The following is a 19,401-nucleotide window of genomic DNA, read 5'->3' as shown; positions in this document are numbered from 1 at the left end:
ATCAGCTGGCGGTCCAACCGAAGAGGATCCCACAGCTAAGTATTTATTGTGGGGTCTGTGACTCTTGTTCCGTGCACTGAACAAACAACATGCTAATGAAGCAAGTGAGCCAATTGACCAATTCCCAATCTTCCAGCTCCCACATGCACTATTCCCACCCTAAGCACATTTGCCAGCAGGAATTCCCAATTTAACTTCTCGGTTTAAGAATGCCTCTTTATCCACCAGATTTGATCACTGACTTCCTGGCAAACTGACCAATGGACAACAATGAGAATTTAATGTGTTAACCCAGGACATTAAAGTAGTACTTCATCGCACTACCAGAAGTAACCTCTTGTGATCTACCTGGAACTCCAGCAGTCTCACTTCTGTTCTCTGGCTGTCATTCAAGTTGCTGATCATTTCATTCAGTTCAGAGATAGAACTTTTGGACCATGTGTCGATCTGATCGCTGATGTTGAGCACATCCTCCCAAAGTGCGAGGCTCACACTTAGCCTTTCAATGTTGTCATCCAGTCGCTCAGATACCTGTTAGGGAAGAAAGTACATTGTCGGCTATTAATAAACGTGACCACTCTAAATACGACAAAATCTTATAGCTCAATCAGTCTCTTGTATGTACGATCTAATTATTACAGAACAGTTGGGAGTGTCTAAATATGAGAATGTCGGCCAAAGATTATGTAAATGATAAGGTCGAACAAAATGGAGTTTTCTGACAGTTCAGAGAATTTTGGACAAGCATGACGAGTGTCCCGTACACTTGTATCTTACAGTGTTATTTCAGGACCCTTTCCTTTGCCCCTGAACAGAATCAACTGGTAATACTGATAGGAAGAAGCTTTGGGTTCAAGACATCCAATACCAGCTACAACCCCTGTGCATGGACAATCATGTGAATGAGGGTGCAGGCGGGAAATAGATGGCAACAAAGGTTTCTTTTTCCATTCAACAAGAGCACAGAAGTCACTCAGAATAACACAACTATGGATCATCCTTACATCTAGCCACTGGTCCAAGACATTGTCCAGATCCTGTTTCAGTGGCACTGGGTCACAGCCAGGAATCTTCTTCAGTTCGGCCAGCAGTTGTTTGCCTTTCGAGGTGAATCCATCCAGCTGCTCCTGGCTCCCGTTTAACTCGGACTTCACCACTTCATGCTGGTCAACAGACAGAAAGAATCAGAGATAGACTTTACCGAACATTTGATTCCTGTCGTTAAAGATGTCCATCTGGACCTTCTGCGGGGGTTCTCTGTCGGTAGATCGGTGGAACACCCGCAGAAACGGAGCAACTGGCTGAAGTGGACCTTTCTCCAGGGGTTTGCACCGATCTCACGCCAAAGTTACAGCAGGAGAATGGGAAAACTCCGAGGAAATTCAAGGGCGTCAGCCTATGAGCAATTTTTGGCAACACGTCACAGGATTATTTCTAATGACCTAAACTGACCCATGATGGTGGAGTTGAGCATTATAAAATTTGTTCCCCAGGTAAATGCACCACCGAATGCTAAAAGAAAAACCTTACAAACGCAGAACTTTGTAAGGCGTTAAATGCAGTCAGTGTCCCTTGTGTTTGTGTTGCGACATGTTGAAATGTCCACATCATTATCCATCACTACAAGCTGAATCAAAGCTTCACTCTCAGATGGTCAACACAAGCCAGTGTTTATTAAGTATCACCATCCTCACAACTCAAGGGATTGCCCAAGCTGAACCGATTGGCTGTTCTGCGCATCCACCAATCAAGAGCAACGAGCTTAAACCAATAATTCAAAGATCACCTCGGCACGTTATATTTCTACTTTAATTTTGTGAAGTTGAAAAGAAAGATGAGAACAAACTGAAGGAATGACGTTAGTGGGTGGTCCTTATGAAAATGGTTAACGTATGTTGCAATTCTAAAAAGAACCGTGGAAATTCAGGAACAGGAAATAGCCATTTGGGTCATGAAGCCCATCCTTTACTGATTGCTCTTATTCCCATCTTCTCAGTATATCCCTCTTTCTCTAGAAGACCACCTTCAATTTATTTTCCAATGTCCTTCCTTATGTTTGTTCTCATTTTTCTTTTCAACTTCACAGAATATATATTGCTGTGTAAAATATTTTGGATTTCTACACTTTACAGTGGAATGTGGTGATGATTAGCTGATTCCAAATAACCTATGGTATCGGGCAGAGTGCGCACGACTTTATAGCCTTTAAAAAGTAGCTCATTTTGTTGACATTTAGTCAATGCATCATCTGAATAAAGAACCTACAACAACAACGTACACTGATATAGTTCGACTTGACTATATGGGCGATAATCTGGCGGACCGAATCATCCCCCCTCCCCGTTATAGAACCCAATAATGTCAGATTGCCGCCCATGCGGTGAAGATGAAAATTTACCCCCCACAACATCTTCAAAATAATGAAACATCCCAAAACACTTCACAGAGGTTAATTAAAAGACCCAGCATTAAGCAGTGGTGGGAGATGGATGGAGGCTTTTGAAGGAGGGAAGAGAGAGGTAGCAAGACATAGGGAGAGGTCTGCCAGAGTGTGGGGTGGGATGGGCAAAGGCTCTACATGTTGCTTCAGCTACAACACAATGTATTGGATCCTCAGTTAGAACAGCAGAGGTCAAATGCTGGTTTTGAATGATATTTCAATTCTGGATTAACCAAGGGAGCAAGCTTGCCCATTCCTGAGGGTTGCGCACCAGAGGAAGGAGAGGCACTCCTGAAAAGTATGTCACGGTGTGTCTTCCAACGCATAGCATACACGGAGATTGCTGTAGTCTTGGCAAATCAGCTAAAGATGCTAATGGATGGGAAAGCAACGAATGAGGGAAAATCCGCAAATCATTATTTGAACTTTGTAACTGTGTAGTATTATGATTCTGTTAAAATATGTTCCAACTCTGCAGGGCTTCTACATGCAGAGATTGATGATTTACAGGGTAGCACAGCACGTACCCTGGATAGTGTTCTCCTTAAGTCTTCTTGATCCAATAGACTTGATTTGATCACAGCTACAGCCTCGGAATTTTCAACCACTTTGAGAAGCGTGGACTTGGAGCTCTGATAGTCCCTCATGAGGGCAACCAGGAAGCAGCCCTGATTCTGACTGTAACGAAGAAACGGTAAATCAGTGTGATGTGTGGCTGGGGGGGAGACTGAATGCACGTCATTCGCACATTCCACAGAAAGTCATTTAATAGAATCTAGAATTTGTCTTGGGGCAGAATTTCCACGGGGCATTCTCCCGCTCTCCTGCAGTAACTTTGGCGGAAACCACAGAGAAACAGGGCAGACAGTTTTGCCAATGTCCCACCAGGAGATTGGTAGACACACCCCCGTAGAAATTCTCTCTCATAGTGTAGGGCACGCTCTTCCTGTCCATAAACATTACTTGCCATTGCTGTAACCAGTTCCCATTCAATTTTGCTATGTCAACTGTCACAAATGTAGTTGCAAGCTATGGCCACCAGGTGGTGCTGTGGAGGCTGCTTACTAATATTCTAAAAAAATCTTTATGATTACACAGACTGCAGACATTAAACACAGTCTAATAAGAGTGTAATGGTTATATTGCTGGACTAGTAATCCAGAGGCCAGGACGAGTAATCCAGAGAACGTGAGTTTACATCCCACCAGGACAGTTTGAGAATTTGAATTCAGTTTAAAAATCTGAAAATGAAAAGCTGGCATCAGTAAAAGTGAACATAAAGCTGTTGGATTGTAGTAAAAACCCATCTGGTTCACTCAAATCCTTTAGGGAAGGGAACCCACCGTCCTTACCCAATCTGGCCTATATGTGTCTCCAGTCACCACACCAACGCAGTTGACTCTTAACCTAGAAAGCCATTCAGTTGTACAAGGGCAGCTGGGGATGGGCAATAAATGCCGGCCTCACCTGCGACACCCACGTCTCAACAATGAATAAAGAAAATATAAATTTGTGTCAGAGTCAAAAGAAATATAAATAAACAAAGGCCCACACACAATTAAGCCATGTGCAACTAATTTGGTCATCCAATATCTAATTCGCACTGAGTGAAATTTAAATAATTGTAATTTTACACACGTGGTTAACTTAGTTGCGCTGAAGATAAAAATAACCAGAATTAGTCATGAATCAGCGAGATAAGAATCCAGTCTCTCATCTGATTAGCTTTACCGTACTCACATGTCATTGATCAGCTTTTTGGTGTCATTCCAGGTCACTTCCAATAAGTTAATTTCTTTCTCAGCTTCCGCAGCTAAAGACTTATCTTTCTGAGCTAGTTGTTTTGCTTTGTCCATCAGCCACTGCAACTCATGCTGCTGGGAGCTGAGTACTTCCTCAAACTGATTAAACTGCCTCAACCTACAGAAGGAAAGGACATTCTCTGGTTAAGCTCAAGCACGTCAACAAAGTCCAGGTTTAAAATGATTCTTCAACTCTTCCCTGAATTTGGAATTCAGATTGATTCATCAAACTGTAGGTTCTGTTTGGATTTTTGAAGCCAACACAGCATTGATCTCTATCCCAACTCCAGTTATCCGCCTTTGTACCATATCCCTTGATACCCTTACCCAACAAAACTCTATCGATCTCAGTCTTGAAAGCTTCAGTTGACCCTCAGCATCCACCGCATTTTTATGGAGAGATTTCCAGATTTCCACTACCCTTTGTGTGGAAAAAGTGCTTCCTGATTTCATCCCGAATGGCCTAACTCTAATGTTAAGATTATGCCCCCTTGTTCTGAATTCCCCCACCAGCTGAAATAGTTTCTCTGCATCTACACTATCGAATCCCTTAATCATTTTAAATACCTCGATCAGATCACCCCTTAACCTTCTAAATTCAAGGAAATACAAGCCTAGTCTATGCAAGCTGTCCTCATAATTTAACCCCTTTAGCCCCGGTATCATTCTGCACCCCCTCCAAGGACAATATATCCTTCCTGAAGTGTGGTGCCCAAAACTGAATGCAGTAATCTAAATGGGGTCTAACCAAGGCTCTATAGAGCTGAAACATAACTTCCTTTTGTATTCCAGCACCACAGAGATAATGGCCAACATTCCATTAGCCTTTTTGATTACTTTTTCTATCAGTGCACTAGCTTTTAGTGATTTGTGTACACGGACACCCAAATCCTCCACAGCTCCTAGTCTCTCACTATTAAGAAAATATTCCGATTTTGTTTTGCTTGGGTTCAAAGTGGATGACCTCACATTTCCCCACATTGAACTCCATCTGCCATAGTTTTGTCCACTCACTTAGTCTGTTCATGTCCCTTTGCAACTTCTGCTCCCATCTATACAACTCACTGTGCCTCCTAACATATTGTCATTTGCAAACGTGGATATACAACTCCCTATTCCTTCATCCAAGTCATTAATATATATATTGAAAAGCTGAGGCCCCGGTACAGATCCCTGGGGGACACCACTGTCACATCTCACCAATCAAAGTACATTCCTTTTACCCCTACACTATGTCTCCTACCTCCCATCCAATTACCAACCCATACACCTGAAACTGCTCACATCTGAACTGACCAAACACAACACCATGCTAATAAATTCAGGAAAATCTCAGTTTGGATCTGGAAAGATCTTCAGAGCTGGTTCCTGACCATGCTGTTACTTGTAACTGGAATAATCAGTGAGATTTTAAAGTTTGCTAAAGGAAGGGATTGCATTTATACAGTACCCTATCACATCTTCAGGGTGTCTCAAAGTGCTTCACATTGTGAATTACTTTTTTGAAGTGCAGTCACTATGTTTTGTAGGCAAATGCAACAGCCAATTTGCTCACAGCAAAGTCACAGAAACAGAAAATCAGATGAATTGCCAGATAATCTGTTTTTGGTTCAGGGATAATATTGACCAGGACACCAGGACATTCACCTGCTCTTCTTCAAATAGTGCCAAGGGATCTTTTACCCTGAGAGGGCAGACGGGGCTTCGGTTTAATGTCTCTTCTGAAAGACGGCACCTCTGACAGTGCAGCACTCCCTCAGCACTGCACTGTCAGCCTAGATTTTTGTGCTCAAGTCTCTGGAATGGGGCTCAAACCCTCAACCTCATTGGCTGTGAAGCACTTTGTGACATCCTGAGGTTGTGAAAGGTGCTGTATAAATGCAAGTGCTTTCTTTCTTTAATCCAGAATAAACCAGTTAGCAATAAAACACATTAAAATAATTAGAAGCTATGGTCCTGGAAGTCTGTCAGCACTTTTAGAATCAAAGGCAGAATATGACACCATTCACTTGATCTGAGTTATATAGCAGCAGTAGGTAAGGTCTGTTCAGTATTCCTGCACAAAGCTTGAATTGAAATCATTCCTTCAAGGAAGCTACAATGAGGTGTTTGATTCAATGACTCAACAGACCTTTAAAAAAATCAATTTGGCAGCTTGTTGAATGGAATTGTATTGCTTGATTTTGGAGGTTTATTCAGTTTTGTACAATAGCTGAACTCCATTGTTACTTTACTTCAGGTCGAGTCAAAGAGCTCATTGTTCGTACCAGAATTATGGCACAGAGCTACAATACCCTCTTTTGGGTTGGCGTAGACTGGTGAATTAAACTATTCATGTCAGAGGACTTTCAAAATAGGGTCCAAAGAATGGCTGAGGGCAGAATGAGTTAAAAGTAGATCAAAGATGATTCCAAGTCTAAACTTTTTTCTCTCCAATATTTATTGGGGTTAAAGGAAAATAGTGTGAACTTCGTTGTTTCTAACTGCTGAAAACAGCATTATTCTAGAAATTCATTTAAAAATTATGTCTGACCATTTGTGTCCAGTACTGTACCCAACACACCCCCTTGGAGTATATTCACCTGAGGTGTAAAGCTGGTAAAGTAGGCTCTTTCAAACCCTCATTGTCTGCCTTTTCTTCAATGTCTTCAATGGTCTTCAACAACTGTTCCTTGCGCTCTTTAAATGATTTCCACAGGGAGTTGAGTGCTTCAGCCTCACTTTGTTTTGTGCCCAGGAGGTTCTGGGCGGACTCTAGTTGTGTCTCTAGTCCTTCCGCCAACGCCCTACAGGAGGTCCTTGAGTCAGAACCCACATCCTTCAAATGGCACTGAGCTTTACTGATGAGTGCATCAAGGGCTGTAGCTTGGGATTCCAATTGTTTAATGTCCGGTGTCACATCGCCCAGCTCCTTATCCAGCAACTCCGTCTTCACCTTGTCCCAGTTACTTGCCATCTCAACAGTCTTTCTAATCCTGTGAAGCACATTTCCTGCAACTCTGTGGGTTTCCAGGAAAGATGCCAGTTGTTTGAGGACCTCTTTCCTTCGCTCAACAACCTGATTAGCCTCCTGGAAAAGTTGAAAGCACTCCTCGGTCTTGCCGTGGAGAAACTGATCCTGTGGTTCGCACATGGAGCACAACTGGTCCACCTGGTCCTTCAGGCTTTGCTGCTCAGCACACTGCTGCTCAACGGCTCCTGCCTGGTCCTGCACATCGAGATAATGGGACAAGAGTTACAAAGGGTTAACTCAAGAGGGCTGGAATACAAAGGGGTGGAAGTTATGCTACAACTGTACAGAACTCTGGTTAGACCTCATCTGGAGTAACTGCGTCCAGTTCTGGGCACCGCACCTCAGGAAGGATAGATTGGCCTTGGAGGGGGTGCAGCACAGATTCACCAGAATGATACCGGGGCTAAAATGGGTTAAATTATGAGGACAGGTTGCACAGACTAGGCTTGTATTCCCTTGCATTTGAAAGATTAAGAGGCAATCTAATTGAGGTGCTTAAGATGATTAAAGGATTTGATAGGAGAAACCGTTCAGCCCCCCAAGTCTGTTCTGCCATTCAATTAGATCTTGGCTGATTTGTATCTTAATTGTATCTTCCCACCTTGGTTCTGTAACCCTAACAAAAATCTATCAATTGCAGTTTTGACATTTCAATTGACCCAGCCTCAACAGCTTTTTGGGGGAGAGTTTTCCAGATTTCCACTACCCTTTGTGTGAAGAAGTGCTTCCTGACATCACCCCTGAAAGGCCTAGCTCTAATTTTAAGGTTATGCCCCCTTTGTTCTGGATTCCCCCACCAGAGGGAATAGTTTCTCTTTATCTACCCTATCAAACCCTCTAATCATCTTAAACACCCCTTATTCTTCTATACTCGAGGAATACAAGCCTGGAAGATTAGGAGTGTTATTCTGGGCCCCACTTGGAAAGTATCAGCCTGCCCTGCTCTGGACTCCCACCCTTTCCCTCCTGAAATCCCCTCCCCACCACTTACCTGCAAGCAGGCGAGCTCCCGGCAGTCGCTCTGTGACCTCCTCCTGCCCGTTCCATGTGGAAGTGGACCAATTGTATTCAAATGAAGCCTGGCAGTAAAAACGGCCCAGGCCTAAACTTAGGCCAGCGAGTGCGTTTCACTCACGTTCCCCCCCCTCCCCCGCCTACCCCAATCACCTGCCTGAATCTCGCGCCAAGTTAAAATCGACCACATAGACTAAAAATACATTTTTGTTGAGTTGCAAAGCACATAAGTGTGGACTAAATCTTTCTTTTTCCACAATCCCACTGCATTTTGTTCAGTTGATTTGCTTCTCTGCCAGTTGAAAGACCTCTTAATAATTGTGACAGTGAAACTCCCCCGGTCACTGAGGTTATCCGTCGCTAACTCAGAACCTGTTCCCAGACTTGGCAGCAATCACGCCGGAAGTATTGGTTTTCGAGTGCTGAGCTGCTGTATTACAATCAGTACACACTCCATTAGGAAATTTTGTTGCCTGTGAAAGATCATTTCATTTAGTGGTAGGTGTAAAGTCTGTGGGTTGTACACTTAATAACAACACAGACTTCAGGAATAACAAACAAACAAGTCTTTACTATTCGAAGGTCAGGGCGAATCTGCCCCAGCAATCCTGCCACAACACTTATATACTGGTGTGGTCACTGTCGGTATTACAGTATACAGAAGCCAAACAAGTAGTGCCACACCTAAAGTAGTTCTCTTAAAGGTGAACGGTTACATACAATAGTTTCCTTAAAGGTAGACGGGTACATACACTACAATCCTCCCTTTTTAGCTTATTACTTACAGAGTCCCATTAACATACATATCTTCAACTTCATATAATCACTTTACAGGTATAATCTCGGTGGGAAACAGTTCACAAAGTCAGTCTCTGCGGGAACAGTTCACAGATTCAGTCTCCGATCTTGACTTGGTCCGAACAACATCTCTTTGGTGTAGCCGGTTCACATGGATAGTGTGACTCCTCCATAGCCTTTTCCTTGACGTAACAGCTTGAACTTTCGTCCTGTTGAACCGGCAGTGCCGACTTTTATAACCAACTGGCTGTCTTGATAATTTCCCACTTTTCAACTAATTTAGCTCCTTTCGTAGGTCCCCTCCTGAGCTGGTAGAAGTGATAATATTTTAGATAGTTATTGTCTTCTGCCTCTTCTTTTTCTTTTCTGCCTTTTTGAGACTCTCGGGGCTCCTTTCTCGGCTGCCAGCTGTAGCGCCACCAACTCTCTATGTTCCTTAGACCTTAAGTGTTTCATCCTGATTTCAGCACTTTGGGAGTTTTCCTCACAAACTGGGCAGACCAGATCCTCGTAATATTCAGTGTCACTCAACAGGTCATGGTAATATTCGGGGTCGTCCTGAGTTAGGCCAGCGAGAGGGCCTTCTACTTCCTCCTTACCCATCTGGACGTTAGCCGACTGTGGTTCCTTCCCTAGACATCTTTTTTGAAAAGACTTCCTCATACATTCATATTCATCACGCTCTTCCTGGGTTGTCTGCCATTCCTTCACTACTGTCCTCATTTGTGAGTTCAATACCTTCCCTTCCATCGGGGATTGCGTTATCCGGCTATTTACTCCTTCTACTGGAGTAGCTGTTTCCCCATTCTTCTGTTCAATTTGACGTAATTCAGCGTCCTTTTGGCATCCTTGTAAAAGCTGTGTTGCCACCTCAGCTATCTCCATCCCTTTTGGAAGCTCCGAATTCCTTCCCTTTGAAGCCTGAAGCTCGTGTTCCCCTTGTGGAGTCTTGTCACTCCGCCTGTGAAGGAGTTGGCTGGTCGTTAACTCTTCCCCGGGGACACTGTGGATCAGCTTCTTCTCTATTTCATCCACCTTTCCCTCTGGTGCTTGGGTTTTAAGCGCTCGAAGAAGTTGCGCCTTGATGCTCTCTAGCTCCAGTTCAGGGGCCATTCTTCCAGTCTCTGTTTCTCTTCCAGTTGCCTTTCCTTCCACTGCCCGGATTCCCAGTTGACTATGTTCTTCAAGTTGTTGAACCCTGGTCATTTCCGCCTCATATTTGTCTTGGGTTTCCTTCAGTACTTTTATGAGTTCTTGAACCTCTTGGATTCCATGTTCTGCCATGTCTTCCACCTCCAATTTTTCATCGATGGATGGAATCTCTACCGATGAGTCTGTCTTGGCCTGGAGCTCCTCAAACATTTCCTGCATCCTTTGGACTTCTTGCTCATGTTCAACCTTTAGTTGCTCATATGCTTTCACTAAAACTAGCTTTTCGGAGGTTGCCGAGTTAACCCCCTCCAGAATTGTAGCCTGGGCCTGTTCATACTGTTCTTTCAACTTCTTACACTCTGCTTGTAAGGAGTCGTAGAGAGGAACTGGGATAAAATCCTGGCTGCCTGAAGATTCCTCTTCATTTGTTTTGTTCTGCAAATATTCTAACTCTTGAACAGCATCAGGGAGATGTGATCGATACTTAGCCATGATGGCCCTATGGTCACTCTCAGCTTGAGCTAGCAGCCTCTGTTGTCTTTCCAGGTTTTCCCATTCGGTGTCCCAGAATTGTTCCATTGTTTTCATCTCTTGTACGAGACGGTAACTCAACTGTTCTAATTGTTGTTGTATTTTGCGATACGTTTGAGTCCGGGCTCTGTGTGCTTCCGTCGTGGATAAGTCCTTAACTTGGACAGGCTCAGAATTCTCTGTCAACCTGGAGTTCTGCTCTGAAGCTTTATCCTTCTCGGTAGCATAAGCCTTTATGCCTGTCTTCGTTTTCTCCACCATAGTCGGCAAGTCCATTTCAGCCTTGTCTTCCATATTTGAGTTAGTCTTATCGTCATCCGTTCCAGAATCTGAGCTGATTGCTCGTACCGAGTCCTCACTCGTGATGGCTTTTAGATAGTGCCATTCCATGTCTATTTTCTTAATCCACTCCCGTCCTAGAAGTGGTGGTCCTCCCTCAGGTAATACGTACAAGTTCATTCTTGGGTGTTCTTTACCCCTCTCTCTCACCTTGACTCTTATCTTCCCCATGGGGTATACTTTATGCCCCGTGTATGTCTGTAATACGAACTTGGTATTCCTTAAGGGTATGTGAGAGAATAGCCGGTGGTAGTCCCTTCGATTGATGACTGATAGAGCTGATCCAGTGTCCAACTCCATTCTTACTTGGACTCCAGCTATTCTTAGCATGACCAAGATAGTTTGTAGATCAGCTTCCCTCCCCACATTGTGAATTCTCAGACTACCCAGCTCCTGGTTGTTTGGGTCTGAGTCTGAATTCTGTTCGTCTGAACTCTTCTCAGCCACCTTGTGTACCTTGCTGTACTTTTCTTGTGGTGGCTTCCTTTGGTTGTTGGTCTTCTTCCCTGACCGGCATACCTTTGCGATGTGACCCAGTTTGCCACATTTCCTACATTCTTGGTTCTTAAACCAGCATTGATTCTGGTCGTGCGTTGTCTTCCCACAACGATAGCATTTTGTTGTATTCGAGGTAATTTGGTCCACCCCGAGTGCCGCCGCCTTCAGCTGCATTTCTGCCGTTCCTTTCGCTGCGGTTTCGTGCGATGCAGCTATAAGAACAGCCCTGTCTAGTGTGAGGTCGTTCTCTTCCAGTAGTCGCTTTTGCGTCCCTTCTTTGGACAATCCACATACGAACTTGTCTCGCAGTGCCTCTGTCAGATTCCCTCCGAACTGGCAGTATTTCGCCAGCCTACGCAGTTCGACCAAGTATTCCGCGTTACTTTCGTCTTTCCTCTGCGTTCTTGCATAGAATTTGAAACGTTCAGCCAGCATCAACGGTGTGGGGTTCAAGTGGTCCTTCAGCACAGCCACAATCTCTTCGAAAGTCTGATCCGCCGGTTTATCTGGTGCTATTAGATGCTTCAAGAGCCCGTATGTTTTTGCCCCCATCGAGTTTAGCAATGTTATCGCCTTGTCGTCTTCCTCTATTTTGTTGGCTTCACAATAAATCTCTATGCGTTCCACGTACGTGGCCCAGTCTTCTATCTCAGAATTAAAATCGTTAATATTCCCTCGCTTAGGCATCTTTCTTTCCTTGGAAGCAGCACAAGTATTTCTTTAAGTATTCTTATTTATTTGTTTATTTCTAAGATGGCGGTTTTTCCCGCGAAAATGGCGGTTTCCCGCTCTTTCCTTCTCTCTCCGCCCACTTCAATGGCAGTTAAGATGGCGGTTTTCCCGCGAAAATGGCGGTTTCCCGCTCTTTCCTTCTCTCCCCGCCCACTTCAATGGCGGTTTCCCGCTTCTGTCGTCTTCTCCGCCTAATGGCGGCTTCCCGCGTTTCTTCCCTGGTGGAAGGGGTACGCTTTCCCCACAGTGGACAGGTTCAGCCGCTGGCTGGCTTCCGCACAGCTCCCCTTACTCGGCTCTGTCTTTCTCTCCCGCTCGCACGGCTCTACCGGCGCTGGGTACACCCCGTTCACGGATAACAGTTCAGCCGCTGGACTGGCTCTCGCGCAGTCTCTCTCCCCTTGCTCGGCTCTGTCTCTCTCTCCCGCTCGCACGGCTCTACCGGCGCTGGGTACACCCCGTTCACGGATAACAGTTCAGCCGCTGGACTGGCTCTCGCGCAGTCTCTCTCCCCTTGCTCGGCTCTGTCTCTCTCTCCCACACGTTCGGCTCTACCGGCGCTGGGTACCCCATTGGCGGAGAACAGTTCAGCCGCTGGACTGGCTCTCACGCAGTCCCTCTCCCCTTGCTCAGCTCCGTCTCTCTCCCACACGTTCGGCTCTACCGGCGCTGGGTACCCCGTTGGTGGAGAACAGTTCAGCCGCTGGACTGGCTCTCGCGCAGCCTCCTTTGGTCGGCTCTGCCTCTCCCACACGCTCGGCTCCCGTTCGCCTCCCAGCCCTCATGCAGTCCGGTGCTTCCCTCCCTGGCTGCGGCTGAGTTTCTCTCTTCCCGCGCCTGCTCCCGGTCTCAGCGCTTCGTGGCTTCGGTCGCTGCCCGGCTTTTCCCGCCGATCGCGGTCCGGCTATCTCACGACGCCGTTGGACCCGACTTCCTGACCAGCTCTGCTCCCCCTCGACCGTGGTCGAGTGCACAGCCCTTATCCTCCGGATTTCGTTACACTTTCCCCTACTCACAGTCTCCGCGGCCGCCTTGTTTCCTGCTGATCGGCTCACTCCGCACCGTGGTAGAAGGATAGTCAGTGCCTGTTGCTGCTGGAAGCTTTTGTTGCTAAGTCTTCTTCCTTTCTATTGCTGCAGCCTTGTGTTTTCTCCCAGCATAACGACGAGGGCTGTTGCCTCTCTTCGACGCTCTTTAGTTGCTTTGGTAGTCTTGCCGCAGGGTACGATCGGACTCGTCGCCACTGTAAAGTCTGTGGGTTGTACGGTTAATAACGACACAGACTTCAGGAATAACAAACAAACAGGTCTTTACTATTCGAAGGTCAGGGCGAATCTGCCCCAGCAATCCTGCCACAACACTTATATACTGGTGTGGTCACTGTCGGTATTACAGTATACAGAAGCCAAACAAGTAGTGCCACACCTAAAGTAGTTCTCTTAAAGGTGAACGGTTACATACAATAGTTTCCTTAAAGGTAGACGGGTACATACACTACAGTAGGCAAGCTTACTCAGCAATGAACTGGCAAGTGAATTAGAAACAGTCTCACAAGGATCTGGCCAGCATTGTCTTACTTATTACAACTCATGTGGGTTTCAATTTTTTGTAAACGTTAGTTTCAGGCTTGAAAGTTGTACGTGCTGAGGTGGGGAAGGGAGAATAGAGGATGTCTTAATTTCGCCCCGTCATTGGCACCAAAGGTAGAATAGCTAATGTATGTTCTCCTACCAGTCGGGTGATAGGTCATCAGGTGTTATTTTCAGTGGGAAATAAGAAAAAAAAAGAACTAGCAGGTGATGCAGCAACATTCCACAACCTCAGGACCACCCAAGGCGTTTCTCAGCCAAAGAAGTACTTTTGAAGTGGAGTCACTGTTGTAATGTAGGAAACACGGCAGCCAATTTGCACACAGCAAGATCCCACAAACAGCAATCTGATAATGGCCAGACCATCTGTTTTTAAGTGTTGGTTGAGGGATAAATATTGCTCAGGAAACCAGGGAGAATTCTCCTGGTCTACTTCGAAATAGTGCCATGGGATCGTTTACATCCATCTGAGAGGTCCCACATGGCAGATTGGTCAGAAAAGTAGAAGCCCATGGATCCAAGGGAAAGTGGCAAGTTGAATCCAAAATTGGCTCAGTGGCAGTAAGCAAAGTGTAATGGTCGACGGGTGTTTTTGTGACTGGAAGGCTGTTTCCAGTGGGGTTCCGCAGGGCTCAGTACTCGGTCCCTTGCTTTTTGTGGTATATATCAATGACTTAGACTTCAATGTAGGGGGTATGATTAAGAAGTTTGCAGTTGATACAAAAATTGGCCGTGTGGTTGATAGTGAGGAAGAAAATTGTAGACTGCAGGAAGATATCAATGGACTGGTCAGGTGGGCAGAAAAGTGGCAAATGGAATTCAATCCGGAGAAATGTGAGGTAATGCATTTGGGGAGGGCTAACAAGGCAAGGGAATACACAATAAATGGTAGGATACTGGGAAGTGTAGAGGAACAGAGGGACTTTGGAGTGCATGTCCACCGATCCCTGAAGGTAGATTAGTGGTTAAGAAGGGGTACTTTCCTTTATTAACTGAGGCATCGAATATGAGAGCAGGGAGGTTATGCTTGAACTGTATAAAACACTAGTTAGACCTCAGCTAGAGTACTGAATACAGTTCTGGTCACCACATTACAGGGAAGATGTGATTGCACTAGAGAGGTTACAGAGGAGATTTATGAGGATGTTGCCAGGACTGGAGAAATTTAGCTATGAGGAAAGATTGGATAGGCCGGGGTTGTTTTCTTTGGAACAGAGGAGGCTGAGGGTAGATTTAATTGAGGTGTATAAAATTATGAGGGGCCTAGATAGAGTGGATAGGAAGGACCTATTTCCCTTAACAGAGAGGTCAATAACCAGGGGGCACCAATTTAAAGTAATTGGTAGAAGGATTAGAGGGGAGTTGAGGAGAATTTTTTTGCCCAGAGGGTGGTGGGGGTCTGAAACTCACTGTCTGAAAGGGTGGTAGAGGCAGAAACCCTCATCACATTTAAAAAGTACTTGGGATATGCACTTGAAGTACCATAACCTACAAGAGAGAGAAAAAGAGTTAACATTTCAGGTCAACTGATTCTGATTAAAGGTCATCGACCTGAAACGTTAACTCTGTTTCTCTCTCCACAGATGCTGCCTGACCTGCTGAGTATTTCCAGCATTTTCTGTTTTTATTTCAGATTTCCAGTATCCACAGTATTTTGCTTTTGTTTTCTAATTATGTTACTTAACTAATTACTAGACCTGATAGAGAAGTTCAAAATTATGAGGGGCTTAGATAAGATAGTAGGGGAAAAATACTATTTCCATTGATGGAAAAGAAAATGGGGCAGGGGTAAATCGGGCTGCCAATTCACAATCGCCCACTTTGCACTAAGACCCATTTCACCTCATTTGTTTTTTTAAAATAGGGACCTGCGGAGTTTTACCTTTATGTGATTCAAAGCAGGCTGCAGATCTGTAGAACTGATCTCGGAGGTTGACAGTAGGCCACTTAGAAAGCGGTCAACCCAGAAAGAAAATCTTAACAAACATTCATCAAACTGCTGGTGCTTTTCATTTGCCTCCTCAAAGAAACGAATCCTGTGGAACAAAAGCAGTATTACATAATTAGTACTCAGGGTTGGAATATTTCTGCTCCCCTGTTTGTTTAGTGAGCCACATTGGTGTGGAAGTGAAGTCACGTATCGGCCAGACCGGGTAAGGATGGCAGATTTCCTTCCCTAAAGGACATCAGTGAACCAGTTGGGTTTTTACGACAATCCGATAGTTTCATGGTCACTTTTACTAATGTTCTCAAACTGCCATGGTGAGATTTGAATCACGTTCTTACTAGATAACTAGTCCAGGCCTCTGAATTACTAGTTCAGTAACATAACCATTACACTACTACACTGCCAATATGATGGGGTTAAGTTAGTATCAGCCTTAGAATAAAAACGTGACCTCTGAAGGTCAGCTGAAAAATTAATGATGCAGAAACAGTAATTTCATGCAGTCCCGCATAAGAGATTAGCGTGCAAAGTTAAAGCACATGGGATTGGGGGTAAGGTACTGACTTGGATAGAAAACCGGTTGGCAGACAGGAAGCAAAGAGTTGAAATAAACGGGTCTTTTTCTGAGTGGAAGGCAGTGTCTAGTGGGGTACCGCAGGGTTTGGTGCTAGGAACCCAGTTATTCACAATATATATTAATGATCTAGACGAGGGAACTAGATGTAATATCTCCAAGTTTGCAGACGAAACAAAGCTGGGTGGGCGTGTGTGCTGTGAGGAGGATGCAGAGAAACTCCAGTACGATTTGAACAGGTTGGGCGATTGGGCAGATGCATGGCAGATGCAGTATAATGTGGATAAATGCGAGGTTATCCACTTTGGTGGCAAAAAAAGGAAGGCAGATTATTATCTGAACGGCAATAGATTGAGAAAAGGGGAAGTGCAACAAGACCTGGGTGTCCTTGTGCACCAGTCACTGAAGGTAAGCATGCAGGTGCAGCAGGCGGTTAAGGCGGCAAATGGTATGCTGGCCTTCATAGCGAGAGGATTCAAGTACAGGAGCAAAGATGTCTTGCTGCAGTTGTACAGGGCCTTGGTGAGACCACACTTTGAGTATTGTGTGCAGTTTTGGTCACCTTATCTGAGGAAGGATGTTCTTACCATGGAGGGAGTGCAGCGAAGATTCACCAGACTGATACCTGGGATGGCAGGAATGACGTATGAAGAGAGATTGGGTCGATTAGGCTTATATTTGCTAGAGTTTAGAAGAATGAGAGGGGATCTCATTGAAACTTATAACATTCTAACAGGACTAGACAGACTAGATGCAGGAAGGCTGTTCCCGATGGCGGGGGAGTCCAGAACCAGGGGTCACAGTCTAAGGATAAGGGGTAAGCCATTTAGGACTGGGATGAGGAGGAATTTCTTCACCCAGAGAGTGGTGAACCTGTGGAATTCTCTACCACAGAAGACAGTTGAGGCCAATTCATTAAATATATTCAAGAAGGAGTTAGATATATTTCTTAAGGCTAAGGGGATCAAGGGATATGGGGAGAAAGCAGGGACAGGGTACTGAATTTGGATGATCAGCCATGATCACATTGAATGGTGGAGCAGGCTCGAGAGGCCGAATGGCCTACTCCTGCTCCTATCTTCTATGTTTCTATGTTTCTATTCAAAAACAAAAGGTTAAAGAGTGTTTCAATTAATCTCACCGTTTTTTGATGGTGTGGGACAGACTCTGCCACCTCTTATCCAGCTGTTGCAAATTTGCTTTCATTGCCTTCAAACTCTCTTCTGAGGTGGTTGGGTACAAGGCCTTGCTCTGCATCACAAGACCCCTGTAGGCTGTCTCCTGGGACATAACCTCAGTCTGCAAGTCCTGTGGAGATGATGAGAAACAGAGTACACCTGTCAGCAATGTTTCCTCTAATTTTTTTCGAGCACAGTCCCTTTAAATTTGCCACATAGCCGCTGTGTGCAGTATCTTTCCCAGTGGCAACAGTTGGTGAGCATCCTGCGCGAGACCTCCCGATCGATGAGCAGCCGCGCTCCCCCGCGCCACACACCTTAGGGGAAACGTTGCCTGTCAGTATTCCACAGGAACACATGTCACACCTACTTAACTGTCCCTAAGAACCACAGACGCTGAGAGCACAGAAAGAGCCAATTCAGACCATGGTGTCTGTGCCAGCTGTTTGCTAGAGCTATCGAACACTAGAACTTGAAACACTGCTGCTGAACCCCTTTCAGGAGATGTACAGCTCAGGGAGAATGATGAGGACAATGACTCTGCCTTAATCACATTTATCCAAAATTACAGCAACACGGATCCAGCCTCTGAGTCAGAAGGTTGTGGGTTCGAGCCCCACTCCAGAGACTTGAGCGCATAATCCGGGCTGGCACTCCAGTGCAGTACTGAGGGAGCGCAGCACTCTCCGAGGTGCAATCTTTCGGATGAGACATTAAACCAAGGCCCTGTTTTCCCTCTCAGGTGCATATAAAAGATCCCATGGCACTATTTTGAAGAGGAGCAGGGGGAGTTGTCCCTGGTATTCTAGCCAATATTTATCCCTCAATCAATATCACAAAAATGGATTATCAGGTCATTATCCCATTGCTGTTTGTGGGACCTTGCTGTGTGCAAATTAGCTGCCATGTTTCCTACATTACAACATTGACTATACTTCAAAAGTACTTCATTGGCTGTAAAACGCTTTGGGACAACCTGAGGTCATGAAATGCAAGTTTTATTTTTTTTAACTGGTTGAGTAGTTCTTAATGCTGCTCCTCTTGGGAATCAAAACAAGATAACTACAGGTGGACTTCATCAGGATTTAAATACAACTGATTCTCACTCTCCTAACAAAAGCAAACAGTGTATGCCAAGGCACTGGAAGGATGGTTCTTCAGTGAGAGAATGAACGATGATGACTTTAGAAGCTGAATGACCTCTTGCTAGGACAAAGGGTCAACTTATGCTGGCTGCTCGGTTCGTGATGGGGGTGAGCATTTGATTTGTTGATAAGGTGGTCAGCGGTGACAGATGCTCTGAATTTGAGAGCTGCAGTATAGCTGTGTTCTGGCTTTTTGTTTAGATCACCAGTTCATTGTGCAATTCTAGGTCTCTGCACATCGCTTACTTTGTAAACACTGCAGCAGTGCTTGGATTTTACCTTCAGGTTCTGCACTTCATTTTGCAGTTTGGCTCGGTCAGAAGAAAGGTAGGGGGACCATGAGCTCGTAATTGCTTCATGTCTTTCAAGCCAAGAGCCAAAGTTGCTCAGGTCCTTCTCATACCTGGTTACAAAAAAATATAGAGCTTTATGAACCAAAAAGCAGCAAACTATATATCCCAAAATGTTCAGATTGTACACAATAATGTCACTGTCAATTCAACAATGAGGAATAAATCCCCCATAGTTGCAGCTTGCAATAGAATCATAGAATCTTACAGCATAGAGCGAGACCATTCAGCCCCACGTGCCTGTGCCGGCTCTTTGAAAGAGCTCTCCAATTAGTCCCACTCCCCTGCTCTGTCCCCA

At 45.1% G+C, this 19,401-nt stretch overlaps 1 protein-coding gene across 12 annotated transcripts in view; it reads right to left on the bottom strand.

The window, feature by feature from the left end:
* syne1b (spectrin repeat containing, nuclear envelope 1b) overlaps nt 1–19,401 on the bottom strand; it is an 834,787-nt gene that overhangs the window by 578,117 nt on the left and 237,269 nt on the right. For all 12 annotated transcript variants that reach the window (XM_085981815.1, XM_085981811.1, XM_085981814.1 and 9 more), the window contains 8 exons: nt 19,033–19,156; nt 17,572–17,738; nt 15,791–15,944; nt 6,825–7,450; nt 4,181–4,360; nt 2,968–3,118; nt 1,005–1,163; nt 349–531 (listed from right to left, as the gene is read on the bottom strand). In XM_085981815.1, coding sequence (XP_085837941.1) covers nt 349–531; nt 1,005–1,163; nt 2,968–3,118; nt 4,181–4,360; nt 6,825–7,450; nt 15,791–15,944; nt 17,572–17,738; nt 19,033–19,156 — 1,744 coding nt within the window. The remainder of the gene's footprint in view (nt 1–348; nt 532–1,004; nt 1,164–2,967; nt 3,119–4,180; nt 4,361–6,824; nt 7,451–15,790; nt 15,945–17,571; nt 17,739–19,032; nt 19,157–19,401) is intronic.

The sequence above is a fragment of the Somniosus microcephalus genome, chromosome 3 (genome assembly GCF_052327205.1).
Source record: "Somniosus microcephalus isolate GS21.2 chromosome 3, FLI_Smic_1.0, whole genome shotgun sequence".
Classification (NCBI taxonomy): Eukaryota; Metazoa; Chordata; class Chondrichthyes; order Squaliformes; family Somniosidae; genus Somniosus; species Somniosus microcephalus.
The sequence above is the reverse complement of the archived record's forward strand: the minus strand, read 5'-3'. Positions and strand labels throughout refer to the sequence as shown.